The 15189-nt window shown below is 36.7% G+C and overlaps 2 protein-coding genes across 2 annotated transcripts in view; one reads left to right on the top strand and one right to left on the bottom strand.

The window, feature by feature from the left end:
* The first annotated feature begins 3308 nt into the window (after window positions 1–3308).
* Window positions 3309–6682, top strand: LOC108565312 (chaoptin-like). The gene is made up of 3 exons (XM_017924702.1): window positions 3309–3476; window positions 4543–4946; window positions 5002–6682. Exons 1-3 carry the CDS (start codon window positions 3474–3476, stop codon window positions 6680–6682), a joined length of 2088 nt encoding a protein of 695 aa, XP_017780191.1. The 5' UTR covers window positions 3309–3473.
* A 4777-nt stretch (window positions 6683–11459) lies between these two features.
* LOC108565338 (chondroadherin-like) overlaps window positions 11460–15189 on the bottom strand; it is a 107012-nt gene continuing 103282 nt past the window's right edge. Inside the window, exon 4 of the mRNA XM_017924761.1 lies at window positions 11460–13321. Coding sequence (XP_017780250.1) covers window positions 11648–13321 — 1674 coding nt within the window. The 3' untranslated portion in view covers window positions 11460–11647. The remainder of the gene's footprint in view (window positions 13322–15189) is intronic.

Genomic DNA, 15189 nt, shown 5'->3' with positions numbered 1-15189 from the left:
CGATGTAAATGGAGGCACGGCGGAGATTTATTCAAATTTATTTAATTTATACAGGCGGAAGCTAAATAATGCAACCGGTGCCCCGGATAAAACGGCGCGTTTTTGGCGTGCCGTCCCCCGTCTAATTTAATTTAGCAAAGGGGGGGATGAATTCCCTGCATCCCTCCGTCCGAGCAGACGCTTGTCCATGACGTGGACACGGAGCAGTTCGGATCGAAATAATATGTTGGTCGAATGTAAATGTTCAATGTCCTGTCAAATTGCAATTGTTTGGATATGGCAGCTGGGGTTTAATTCTTCAGATGCGCCGCCGTGTATGAATAAAATCTGCAATTGTAATTTAGGGGCTGCTGTGTGAGTCTACCGGATCGGAACGGCACCGGACTACCCGGAAGGACACGCGCCTGGTTAAACACCCTATTTGCATCTAATTTTGCCGTTTAACTAATTATTTTGATTACATAATTATTTAACAGTAACTACTTGGTATATATTGAAATATTGGTAGACAAATGCTCAAATTTCAGGATCTAATTCCTTTCTGCAATGCTTCAACTGCATTTGCTTTAATATACGAAGTAAGATAATTATATAAGTTTAACTCTTTGATGGGTCAGAAATTCTTAAGTATTCTTAAATTTCTAGATTCAACAATTTTTTAGACAACTGAATCATACAACTTCTGTTAAATACAGTAGACTTCCTGTTAATACGTAATTGTGTTATACAAGAATTTTCCTAGTATAGCGCGCAATAAGCGGGGGCGCTGTAAGAAAATCGCGTTCTATAAAAAGTTGTCCTAATATTTTTTGGCCGTTGTAGGAACTCTCGTTAATTGTTACATCAAATGTAATAACAATTTTTTTCATTAATTTATTGATTAATGAAAATAATGTTTCACTTTTTATAAAAAAATAGATAATAGTATATAATAACAGTTATTCATTTTTTTTTTGGTTACAATGCATTTTTTTTTTCGTTGTCATGAATTAAAAACTTTACGTTTTCAGCAGTTTTGTCTGCAGTTGCGTAAACCGTATTTTGAGGGAAATAATAATAAATCAAAGGGGGAAGGAACCCGTGAAATTAAATGCGCCTAAAAAGAAACAGGATCGACGAAGCACTTGAAAGCGATTCAATGAAAAGTAATTCATCAAAGAAATAGCATCAATAAACGGATGTTTATATTATACGACGTTCCTTGAGTAATTTCCTTTCTTAATGTCACTTTATGTATGCTAGTATTCATCATGGATCAATAAGCAATAAATACAACTTCTAAATATTTCCTGTAATCATGAACGTTTATTTTATACAAAGTTAAATATATTTATTAAAATTGATTAAAACAAGACAAATAAATATTAAAAAAAATAAACTTTTATGATTGTTTCAATAAATAAAAAAAACTTTATAAATTCAAATTTGTTCCATAATTTTGTAAATGTAATTAATCAGAATTGATTTATAAACAAACATTTTTTTTTTATAAATTTTGCAGTTATTATAAAAAAAATTACTTGAAAAAATATGTAAATTAAATAAGTAATATTAAATTTTACAAGTATATGTAATTATTTTTATTTATTTATCTATATTTGTTACAATAAATTTGATTGATTTTTTTAAATTATTGGGACTTTTATAGCAGTTTTTTTTATTGATTTTTTAATTTTCTTACTTAAATTAATTTTAAAGTAATTATTATGGAATGATAACAAGTGTTTTCAGTTAATACCTGATTTTTTTTATGAAAATATTGTAATGTTTGGGTTCATGTTACATTTGCATTGAATCTATGAAACAAAGAATAAACATTTCTATGTAGATAATTATGTTAGTGTAATTAAGGATGGTTAAAGAGAATAATGGAATATAAAAGAAACTGGAAGAACAAAGCACTTGGGAATGATCGAATGTAATATAAATCATCAAAGGAATATCAACGTTTTACTTTGCAAGTATCTTTTATGGTGTTAATAAAGCTTTTAGTTGTAAGAGAGAAAGAAAACAGTGGCTTTTTAAGAAGATGTAAATTTATTTATTTCTTTCCATCGTGTAACACTTTGATGGGTCGAGTAAATTTCGTTGGCGAACGGGTGGGGTTTGTCCGTGAAGGGTGATGGGAGTGGAATGGCGAGGTGAGGCGAGGCCAACCGCTCTCCGGTTTTTGGTGAAGAGTTGGACACTTCTGTCTCTAATTAGTAAGACACCGAGTGCTGTTCATGTCTAGATGCTCTACAATTACTGCGTCCCGACAATTGAAACCCTCCTATACATTCCATCCCTTGCACTCTATATTCCACCCTCGGCGCTACGCTGTGCGTGTGCACCGGGGCCGCAAGAATGCCAGGATATTAATTGTTTTCGCGGATGGAAATTGGTTCGGATACCTACCTACCTCATGAATTATTTTATGCTACTAGCTTTATGAATATTTAAGCAGTGCGTTGAAAATGTATGGAAAATCCACCCTTGATATTCATGGGCCAGGACTACTGCTGCTGCATCTACTACTTCTTCGTCATCTTCTACTTCTACTTCAGGGAGGTAGCTAAGACGAAAGGCTGAGATGATAGGAGGAGAGTCGCGGAAAGAAAGAGCGTCGGATCCGACTTCCTGTTCCGTTTAATTTGGAAAATGGCCGTTGGAAGGGTAAATCCTCTGCCGTCAGCCCGGCTGACACCATAATTCTCCATGCGGAACAAATTTAAAACACAAACCTAATAATGCATGTCATATCTGCACGGCTTTAAAATATTGCTTTCGCAATATACACGCATTATATTTGTGTGCGTATGGGTGCATGTGTATATAGATAATATTGAATATGGTGGACAAATATTATGATGATTATCAATATTTGTTCGGTCGTCGGAGTCCTGGCTGCAATGTGTAATTGAAATGCGTACTGGTGCACACGCAGGAATAATGTGCACTGCATTAAAACCGCTAATCAGGATTATTTTGTTTCGAAATCAACGATTAATCAAAACATGCTTATTAAATGCGTGCCCGTTCTTTCCTCGGTGTTTATTATCGGATTTCATCATAATTAACATGCGCCGGACACGCGTCCGACCATTTTAAACAGATTATTCGGATTGCTTCCAAAGAACATAATCATGCATACGTCGCTTTTAATACTATTAACATTACCATGGCATTCACTTGCTTACACTGCGAATAAACAGCAATGCAGTCGCTAAAAAAACACCATCATCAACAAACGCTACAACAACAACAACAACGACCGAAAGGACTAATAGGTAGAACTGGAGGTATTATCGCAGTCGACGAACGTTCTGCAAACCAGACAGTTCAGTATAGCTTCGACTATTGTTTTTTGCATCGAGACAAGAACCAGTCCAATAGAACAAGAACGTCCGATTGCGGTCATCGAACTTTTCTTTTTCTCTACATGAGTGTTAGCATCTTGTCAATGGGTTGTTCGTTTGCAAATTTAAAATTGAATGGTGAGTAAGCTTCTTGAAATGATACGTCCGGTCTTTGTGCACTTGAAGATGGAAGAGCGTTCTCCTTTTTTCCCCTTCATTAATACTTTTAATTAGGGCGGAGCGCGGAAAGTATTTCGCCGGCTTTGGATTGCCCAAGAAAATAATTAGCGGCGTAACAACTCAAATGTTGCCGGAAGTTTCGAATGCCGAGTTTTGAAACCGCAGATTTTCCGTTTATATTGAGCTTTGAATGTTGCTGTGGAAGGTGGCGACGATCATAAATATGTTTGCTTTAGGGTGTATTATTATTTGACAGGTTGTTAGCATTTGTTTCGGTGCATTTCGGTACAATTTCAATTATAAATTTTAGCTCTTCTAAATACGCTCTAAAAGACAAAATTTTAGCATTATATAATTACTTAGTTACACAATTAATAGACGTGTATTTAAATCGATAAATGGGAATGTAAATGTAAAGGATGTAAAAAATGCAATATTAAACAAGAACATTTATAAAATTAGAAAATATTTCAACTTCAGTTGAATTAGTTGACTTACACTATGGTTTTGAAGATACTTATTTTTAAATAATGTAATAAAAAAAAGTTTATGTAATATGTTTTACCTAATAATACGGTTTTTTGACATGTTTTTTACTATTATAAAATATATTCTTTATGATTTTGTTAATAAAATAAAGTCGCAAACAATATGTTATTCTTTATAAAGGAATATAAATAGTAGATGGGAGGTATACATAACTAGGTAATCCGATGAATGGTAATATTAAATCCATGGAAACAGTTTCTATCAAAAGTCGGATAAAGAATTATGAGCGGAGAGATGAAAAAGGGATTATTGAATGCTGTTGTTCAATTGTTTTGATTCGCTCGGTGTGCGCGCCACATATAACCGGTAGCCATGGAAAATACCCAAAGTGGAGCTTTAATTTAATTTCCACAATTAACGAGTTTGATATAAAAGCGCTTTGTGCTCTCGTTCCACCCAATGATGGAACGTCACATCCGCTTGGAAATGTTGCCGAGTAGATTGATATCAGGCCGTTCTGTAATTCGTTTTGCAGAGAAAGATGATGAAGACAGAGACGACGTGTTTGGTGGTGCTGCTGATCCTAGCGAAGGGGTCGATCGTGGTGGACGCCTTCAATGGAGAATTGGTGGATCTGGGGTGCCCCGATGAGTGCGAGTGCCATTACTTCAGGGTGAACTGGGTGACCGATTGTTCGGAGAGCAACCTGACCGACATCCCTTATTCGGAATTGAGTCCGAGCGTTTACATCCTCGACCTGAACGGAAACTATCTGACGGATGTTCCTCCATTCCCACCGGACATCAAGATGCGCCGCCTCCAATTAGCCAATAACCTGCTGACCCACGTCCGAAAAGAATCATTCCAGGGCTTGAATTACCTCATCGATGCCGATTTCGCGAACAACCGTATCGCCACCATCGACCCATCCACTTTCCAGTAGGTAAACGCAATTAAATTACTAAAACCGTACTAATCGCATTTATCTCTGCAGGACCATGTCCGGATTCATAAGTTTGGAATTACAGGACAACCCTTTAACTTCTGTAGATGGGGAATTTCTGTACTCGTCCACGCTTCTGTATTTGGATATCAGTAACTGCGGATTGAACTTTTTAAATCCCCGCTTCTTCGCAAACGTCACCTCGTTATGCACGCTGGATTTGTCTGATAATCCCCTGGGGATGATATCCCCTAACGAGTTTAATCCCTTGAAGAGTCTCGAAATATTAAAAATGAATAATTGCAATGTGAGTTTCATAGGAGAGGACGCGTTTGCGGCTCTGGACAACCTGAAGTCATTCGAGCTGGCTGGAAACAATCTTGCGGAGATCAGCTGGTCGTATGTGCTTTACCCACTAATCCGTCTAGAGTATTTGGACTTTAGGAGATCTGGCATTAGAGTTATCCAACCAGATGCGTTTGATAACAACACGTACCTTCGTACCCTTATACTGGCAGAGAACGAACTTAGAGATCTGGATGTCGCCGCTACCGTGGGTCAGAAACTCTCCCATCTGGATAGCCTGGATCTGTCGCACTGCCACCTGGGTAGACCGCTTTCCGAGGATGCATTTGTGAACTCAAGCAAAATAAGGACGCTTTATTTAGCCGGTAATACGTTATTTGCATCCGACCTGCTCCTCGCCTTGGCCCCTTTAACGAAACTGCAGAAGCTGTCGTTGAGTCAGTGCGGCTTGAGCGTCCTACCGCACACCCTGCATCAATTCCAAAGCCTCACCGAATTAGATATCTCGCATAACCCCTTGAACGACGTCTTCGTTAAAATCCTCGCTCCCCTGCAGGCGCTCGAGTATTTGAATATGGGTAACAGCAACCTCACGCACATAATGCCCTCGACCTTCTCGAAGATGACATCGATGAGGCGGCTAATCCTATCCGGCAACGATCTGAATTCGCTGGAGGCCGGGTTATTTGCAAATTTAACACATTTAAAGAGTCTCGAGCTGAATTCGTGCGGCTTAAGGAAGCCTCTAAATGCGACGGTCTTCTTCAACAATTTAACATACACAGACCTAACTGAATTACAATTAGCCGGTAATCCCTTAAAAGTTTCCCGCACGGGTCCCCTATTGCCCAAGCAACTTTCCCAGTTGCGAACGCTCGACTTGAGCAATTGCAATTTAACGTACCTGCCTATGGACGCGTTTTATTGGACCACAGGTATAACGCATTTAATACTGAAAGGCAATCAATTCACAAGTCGTGACTTTAAGTTCTTGAATTTATTACCGCAATTGGAGACCGTTGACCTACGCTACAACAATCTCACGACCTTCTCACCCAAATATTTGATAATGGCCAGCGGGAAATTAAACAAGGTACAACTTATTGGAAATCCTTGGATCTGTGATTGCGATATCGTAGATACTTGGGATTGGAGCAAGATGATGGGTTTGCAACTAGCCACCTCTCCTGAAGAACACATCATAGCGGGAAAAGTCAAGAACAAGCATTTATTAACTTGTAATCACTATGATGGACAGAAAACTTGGTCAAAGTACGTTAAAGATTCGGGATGTGAAAGACGATCTTCTCATTTTCGATCAGCTAGATCTCTCATCGAACCAAAAATCTCAACAAATATTTTATATTTAGGAGGCGTATTATTTTTAGTTACCATTTATGTAATGCTGGGAACAAAATTAAAATAATCTAATATTAAAACAAATACTTTTAATTTTTCAGTAAAATGAGAATATATTATTAATTAATATGTAATTTCGACTATAATGGTTTATAGTATATTATAATTATATTTATTATCATAAGACTAATTCGATAGTTAAAAATGACATTTATAATTAGGAAATTTAATTGGGTATTAAATATTGTTATTTTGTAAAATTGTAAATTTTATAAAATATATTACATTTATTAATGAAATATGTAAAGTTTTTTATTGAACCGAAATAAAATTAATAGTTGTTGTATTATCATATAATATCGTATATTAGCAATCAGTAACTATATAAAATTACCGTTCAATTAACGTACATCAAGTATACAAATTGACATATAATAAGAAGAAGATGTACTTTAATCGCAAGATTAATTCGATACGATTTTTTTTATATTTGTTGTATGATACTGTTTATTGAAATATATTTATTAGATTTTTTCGTAAATTTGTAGATTTTTCAAATATATGTACAGTGGAACCTCGCGTAAAGAGCATTTCTCTTAACGAGCAAAATAAATTGTTTGAAAAATGACTCGCTTAACGAGCAACGTTTCGCATAACGAGTGACGATGAGAAGAGAAGAATATAAACAAATATTGAAAGTATAAAGAGACCTCCACCAAGTCCTCGAATTGATACAAATATATAAACAAATATGTGTGTGAATTGGAAAACACTTCCTACTGTTAGTGGTCATTCTAGTTGTATCTTAGTGTTGTTTGCGATCACAAAATTTTCAAACTTTTGTTCAAACATGTTATTTGTGATTTTTTTTGTGCAAAATTTAAAAACACTGCCATGTCTCCGGATTAATGGAATTTACATTGGTTTATATGGGAAAACGTGTTTCACTATACGAGTAAAAATCCGGAAATTTTGAGACGGATTAAACTCGTTAAGCGAGGTTCCACTGTACTTGATGTACGTATTATCGAATTAAAATATATATAATTGAGTCAGTACGCACTTAACGTACATTAATGAGTAGTAACTACATTTTGTTGATGTCATATACTATTTTTTAGTTAGGAATTGTAGTTGAAATTGAATTAAGACATTATACTTACCCGCATTCTGTAGCGAAGGCAACAAAACAGAACTGTTCTCCTCTCACTTAGCGGCGAGTTATAATTAAGTTAAATGAAATTTCGGCTTCTGCGAAAGCATTAAAATCATTGAGCGGTGGCGTCGGAGGAGGACGAAGCGGGGGTCGCTAGTGCCGTTCGGGGTTGGAATTTATGATGATCCGCGGGCCGTGGAAAATAAAATACACAAGGCTAAAAAGTTAGTTAAGGTTCCCCAGAGGAATTCCGACCGAATGTTCACCCCCTCGAACATACATACACATACAATGCACTTAAAATAGCTGCCCCTGCCGCCGCCGCCGCCGCGCACCAATTTATAACAAGTACGGATATGATCATTTCGGTGAACACTCTCAAAGCTCGTTTTAATGCTTTCACAATACCAGTTTGTATCATGCCAATCATTTAATAATTTACGTACATGATGGATAGCGAAACGGGATAATCAAATCAAACATTTACATTCAGAAGCGTACGTTTCATCTAAATTTAAATTATTCATGGGTCCGTCTATTATATCGCCTCTCGTGTGTACGGGCTAATTTAAAATCGCTGCGAACGCCCTAAACGTTTCGTAAATAATTGAATGATTCCACCCTAAACCACCCCAACCATCAAACGGGGAGGCAGCTCGGAACACCTAAGAAAGTGAAGGACATCTAAAGAAGGGATATGTTTTTTTTTGTTATTTTACTTTACAAACAAATAATTAAATGAAACACCCTGACTGCGTTTATTCATTTTTAGTCTTTTAAATATTTTTATTAACAAACATATTTGGTTTATATTTATATATTTTTATATATATCATCGATAGATAATAATAGAATAGATAGAAATATCGCACTTGCAGACACATACATATATAACAGTATTATCATTAATATTAATTATACCTTTACTTTTATTTAATATTATCATTAATTAATTTTCATTTTTTTCCCCCCAAATATTCTTATTTCTTTTTTCTTCTTCTTTTGATTTTAACTACACTTATCAGTCGGTCTATAATTTACCATACTCCCCCTTAATCCTGAAAAAAAAAATGAGAACCATAAATACCATTACAATAGATTACATACAATATTTTGTAGTATTATTATTACATTACATAATTATATTTTTTTTGGTTTATTACATTGGTACAAGTAGTAGACAGTTAAGTAGTAGTGTATAGTTGTAGGTATGAGAAAGTTAAACGAAAAATTTTATAATCCTACTTATAAAAATATGGACTACAATTTTTTTTCCCTTAATACGATTTAAATATATATTTTTAATTCATTTTTTTTTCATAATTTTTATTTTTTATTTATTACACAATGTATGTATATATTATACAATCCCGTCCCTTGGCGCAACACAGGGAGAAAAAAAAATTATTACACAACCCTCAGCAGTTCATCATCCCTCCAATCTTTTCCTCTTCCTCCTTTTTTTGTTTTGTTTCTCGTGCATTTTCATCTCTCCCTTTTTATTTTTTGCATCCTCTCGCGCTTTTCCTTTCGCCGTTGTTCATTATTATTATTTTTCTCTCTTTCCTTTTCGCAATTCTTGCTCAATTTTTAATTTTCCTCGCCCCATTGCGCGACGAACAAATCAAACAAAATGTGAACATCCCAAAAAACAATAAATTCAGTCTTTCAGCCGTACTGCCTCATTCAACAAACGCAAATGAAAGAGATATACAGTCAAACGAAGCATATCCAAGTGTATTCATGTTTGCGTGTGTGTGTGTGTATGTGTACAACTGTGAGCGTGTGTTGGTGTCTGATGCATTGTTCACACGTCGTATTTCCTGTGCCGCATCAACGTATAACACATCATCACGTAATTATTACAATTTCATTTACACCCATTATTATATGATTATTTAGTTACGGTGCAGCAACGGCTTAGGGAAAGCCTCTAAATTAAAAATGTTTTCTCCCATTGTTTTTTTTTAACCTTCAGTAGAATTAACTTTATTTTTGTTGTTGCTTGGTTTATACCAGTGTTTCCCAACGTGGGTCCCTTGTCCCATAGGGATGAATTCGAAAATGTATTATGTATATGTTACATAAGGGACAAAATAATTTTAGAAAGGCTTTGGTGGGACATGGTACAAAAAATGGTTGGGAACCACTGGTTTAGACGGATTTGGCTAGTATATAGGTCGAGGGTTACGTTCCTAAAGAATCGCTTAATTTCCAGGCTCGTTGCTTATCCGTAACAATCATCTTCGAAATATATTCCATTAACATCTTAATATTCCTATGCGTAAGACGTATCGGCTTGTGACAAAACCGAAATGATACCGATATCAAATATTTATCGGAGCGCTGAACGAGTTAATTATTGACGTAATCCCGGATGCGTCATCAACTTTGACATAAAACATCTAAATAAACTAGCTTTTGAAAGTCTAGTATTTCGAGTACATCCAAATGCAATTATTTGAAACAGACAGCGAAATTTATAATTCAAAAACTTTTTAATACTTCAGTTTTCATACTTTATCAATCTGTGTTTTTTTTGTCTATTTTACATTAATTATTTTTTACTATTATTTTTTGTTTTGGACTCAAGTTCATAGACTTAGAAACATCAATTTTCTTACAAACATGATTTAACAATATGTTTGTAGATTCCATAGTTCCTATTTATGTAATCATAATCAATGGACGACTTTCTTTGAAAACATTTAATTAATATACTAAATATTATTTTAAACATTTTTTAGTATATTAAAAAAAATAGTTAATTTGATCTAATCTAATCTAGTTGAAGTTATTTGATATTTGGTACATTATATTATCTATTAAATTCAAAGTGTTTCTTTTTTTTTGTTTAATGTATGAAACTAAGCAAATATTTTTTTAAAAAAGGTATAAACTTTGTTTTAGAAAATTATGTTTGAATTACTGGAATTAAAACAACTATTTTTATCTTACGTTGAAATAGAAATAAAAATTTAAATTGAATCCTATAATTAGCGAAAGTTTAATTGATATCCTCTTTATGATATGAAAGCTGTAATATAGTTATGTAATTCCCGTCTTTCATAATTGAAAATCGGATCTGTTGTTGAACTATTAAATTTTAAGCATTGTGAAAAGCTTGCATTAATACAGCACATCTGCGTATGCTAACAAAATTTCGCATGGCATTATAATTCCCAACTTACTAGTGTTATTCCAAATACGACATATTATGTAATTCGTTATGCAATCGCGTATGCTTTTGATCCCTGTCGCTTTTGCAAATAATTAAAAGTTATTTTCCAGTAATTTACGTTTAGGAATATATTTCATTACAACATAATATTTGAGAAAATAAACATTTCGCACGATTTTGTAAGCAAAGTTTTGACGCACAAGTCACGTTGGACGCAATGAAACCTTGGTGACTTTTATGAGTGAAAAGTGGACTTAAAATGTGACTTGTTATACCTTCGACCTAGCCAGTTGTTTTTTCTTTTCAAGGGCTTAGGACTAGTTACATAGCAGAGACCTTTGATCTCTGGCGTTTCATTGCCATTAAAACTTAAGTGTAATTTAAATATATATTCGCTTTAATTAATTATTCTAGACTACTTTTGTAAAAAATTGTATAATTAGAAAGATTTTTTTTCGAATTTTTTTTTTGAAGTTATTGGTAATTTTATTAATTTAGAATAAAAATGTATAAAAGTATATACTTATCGGCGATGAAACGTCCCTGGGTACCCAATTATATTATATGCATTATTAATAACTTTTTTCTCCATTTCTTTGTGTTTTCTTTCTTTATGGAAGAACAGACATGTGTTTTACTCTTTGGGCATTACATTCACTGATTATTAGGTTACATTACGGCCCCGATGGATCTCTTTAAACGTATACTATGTGTGGTCGGGCTTTCGGAGCGCTATCGAATTGTCTGTAGACATCAGAGCAGTCTTTGGAGTACGGATCCCATGGGGCAAGGGTCCTGTATTCGTGTATTAGTGGAGGCCCTATTATGTATTTGTCGGCCCTGGGATCTTCGTAAGTTAGGGTTAGAGCCGGTCCGTTAGGGCATTGGGCTGCCTCTGATGGGGGACTCTCGTTTCTCTTCACGTGTTTCTTAAGAGGTCCACAGTACAGTAGGATGACGGCAATGGCGAGCATGAAACAGGTAAGGGCGACGGCGCTAAGGGCGGCAATCCAACCAAGTGAGCATCCCACCTGCGATTCGGTGGCGTCAGCGAGAAGTACTCCATCCAAAGGCTCCGGTCCAGCGCACGATATCTCATCAATATCCACGAACAATTCCTCGCTGATGGCTGTCTCATTCTCGTTTGATCTAGCCTTCTGCTCTTGCTCCAGCCTCCAAAGCCATAGAAGGGAACAATTGCACTCCAAAGGGTTGCGACCCAATTTCAGCCACTTCAATTGATCCAAAGGGAAATGCGATGCGTCTAAAGTGGCCAATTGATTGTTGCGGATCGAGATGTGGGTGATGCGAGGGTTACCGTAGAACAGGCGACCTGGTAATGTCTCAACGGCGATGTTGTCGTCCAACCAGATCTTCTCCAAGTTAATGTTGTCGACGAAAGCTCTGGGATCGATGCGTGAGAGAAATTCGAGCCGATCGAGTCGCAGGAATCGTAGTTGAAACAGACCCTTGAATGCTACCGGCGGAATGTAATTGATGAAATTACCGCTGAACTTGAGCTTCGTCAGATTGGAGAGCTTCGCCAAGGATACAGTAGGAACGGCGGTGAAGTTGTTGTCGCTCAAATCCAAGAACTCCAGAGAGGTTAATCCGGATAGGGCACCGGCGTGAATATCTCTGATCAGGTTGTTGTTTAGCTGCAGCGACTCCAGGAGCGGTAGGTTTGGTATCTCGCCTTCGGCCACTGTCACTATGAGATTGTTGGTGAGAGATAGCTTATTCAGATTGGTGGCGTCTGATATGGCGCCCGTCGGTATTTCTAGCAGCTGATTATTTTCTAATAATAATACGCGCAGCATCGTCGAGGACTTAAATAGACTTTCTTCAAGATAGACGATCTGGTTGCCATTGAGTTTTAGCACTTCCAACGAGTGGAGGTCGCGGAACGCGTGCACGGAGATCTTCTCCAGGCGATTCAAGCTAAGGTCTAGTTCGGCGAGGGCGCATAATCCTTTCAACGAATCCTTCCACAGAGTTTCTATCTCGTTGCCGCTCAAGTTTAGATGCTTCAGGTTGCGCTGCGACTCGAAGTTCATCGAGCCTAACGACTGAATCTTGTTGCCAGATAGGTCGAGCGACACCAGGTTGCTGTAGAAGTTGAAGGTGAAGAGCACGTTGCTAATCCTGTTATCCGCTAGGTCTATGTGACGGACTTCCGGATTCAGCTGGATGGGGACCACCTCCAGGGACCCGGAAGCACAGGAGACTCGCAACGAGTCTTCGTTGCATTTGCAGCGCGCCGGGCATATGGCCTGAATCTGCCCGACGAACAGCAGCAGGACCACCACCGACCACATGGGACGGGCCTTTTCACCCCCCATTCCAAGCACGTTGCATCCGCATGGGACCTGCAACAAACACAAACACCGATCCAATTAATAAACTAGGCCTTTCTAAATATACCCTCTCTCACTCATACACATACACCCTCTCTCTCTCTCTCTCTCATATACTTATATCTATATATACATAGCACACGGTAGATATGTTTGTAATGCACGGTGTTAAACCGAATGGCCCTGCTGAGGGGAGGCAACCAGCAGGGGACGTTGAGTGTTTTCACCGTTAGGGGTTGAGCCTCATTCAAGATTGATGCGCCGTAATTCGCTTGCCACCTGCTACACAGAGTGCCCAATTGTTCCGGTGACCCGTTAACAATCAATCTAACCGAAAAACGTTTTGATATTTCATTAGTATCTTCATTCGAAAACTGCTATCTCGCGATGGCTGCAAATGGAATTAAGACAAATGACCCGCCGGAAAAAGAAGTTACTTGGGGTAGGAAGAAAAAGGGACAGAGGAAACCGTGAATGGGGATGGGAATGGGAAAGGAAAGGGAGGGGCGATAAGAATTTGATGGTTCGCGGCAGCTAAATGTAATTGATTGCATCTCGACGGGTTTATTAGCAGAAAAAGAGAAGAAGAAAGAAAAGAAGAAAAATAAGAAGAAGTAAAAATAAGGAAGTAGAGGATACGTAACTTTAACATATATGCTATACAATATACAAATGCAATCCTTTCATTCGCCCCGGATTACACTTCGTTTTCCTATTTCATATTGCAATAGCATTTCAACTTGTTCTGCGCAATATATGCTACCACACTCATTTCGTACTTTATAGAGCAAGATTTGGTTTCTTTATAGGTGACTTATAAAGAAATCTTAGTATTTTCAACGTTGTTTGTAGGTAATACTTTCCAGGTATTGCTTAAAATTTCAGTTTATAGCTAACTTTATTACATACACAAATTGAGATATTTTATATAAAAATTTATTTCAAGACAAATATACCAACAAAATTTTTATAAAACTAATTAATATAAACAATAAAACTTTATTTCATTAAAATTTGGTTGTGATTGTAGTAATGTTAATATAGAAGGAATAACATTGTAAATTTTAATAAGTTTGAGGATGCTATAAATAAACTTGTTTGTAAAGTAATAAATATGTCAAAATTAGTTATAAATGTGTAAAAAAAACAACTTGAGAGTTGAACATTAGTTAACTCTAAGTATATGGTATTCGCGATTAATATAAGTGATATACGACAGCCGTTGTGCGTTGATTACCCATAAACATTTTAGTGTTTGCAGACACCTTAGACATCAAAGAAACCACACTTCGATGCGAAACAGAAGACAGAAAAGAACAAGAATAACAGAAGAAACAAAAACAAGAAATAAAAGGAACAAAATTGGAGTTGGGAATCTCGCCTCGAGCAAGTTTTAACAACGAGCAGAGTAGATTCAAATCAAAATCGGAGATTGAAAAAGGAACTTGGTTTGATTGGGCCTGGGACGAGTTTTTGATCGGGCCTCGATATTGGCCACAGGAGGACCATTCCATTCGAATAGCCTCGGCAGGAATAACAATACCGATCCTATCATTACCGCGCACACACATATCTATTCCCATACCGATACACGAGATGATCAGGACGAAAGGAATCGAGTGCTAAGGAGGGAAAGGATGAGGTGGTTGAGAAGGAGTACGACGTCGAGGGTGGAAAAGTAATAAATCTCGAGCGCGCGCGTGTCTAACCTATTTATTCCATTAATAAGCGCGCGGGGGTGGGTGGTTATAATTGACCCGCAAATCAGTTCAACATTTTGAAAGGAGAGAACGTAATTGAATCCGTGAATTAGGGCTAACGACGTGAGGGTTCTGCCCATTCAAAACTAGATCCTCGTTCGTTTTCACTTTTTTTTTTCA

The sequence above is a fragment of the Nicrophorus vespilloides genome, unplaced genomic scaffold, assembly GCF_001412225.1.
Source record: "Nicrophorus vespilloides isolate i.1.1-1 unplaced genomic scaffold, Nicve_v1.0, whole genome shotgun sequence".
Classification (NCBI taxonomy): domain Eukaryota; kingdom Metazoa; phylum Arthropoda; class Insecta; order Coleoptera; family Silphidae; genus Nicrophorus; species Nicrophorus vespilloides.
The sequence above is the reverse complement of the archived record's forward strand: the minus strand, read 5'-3'. Positions and strand labels throughout refer to the sequence as shown.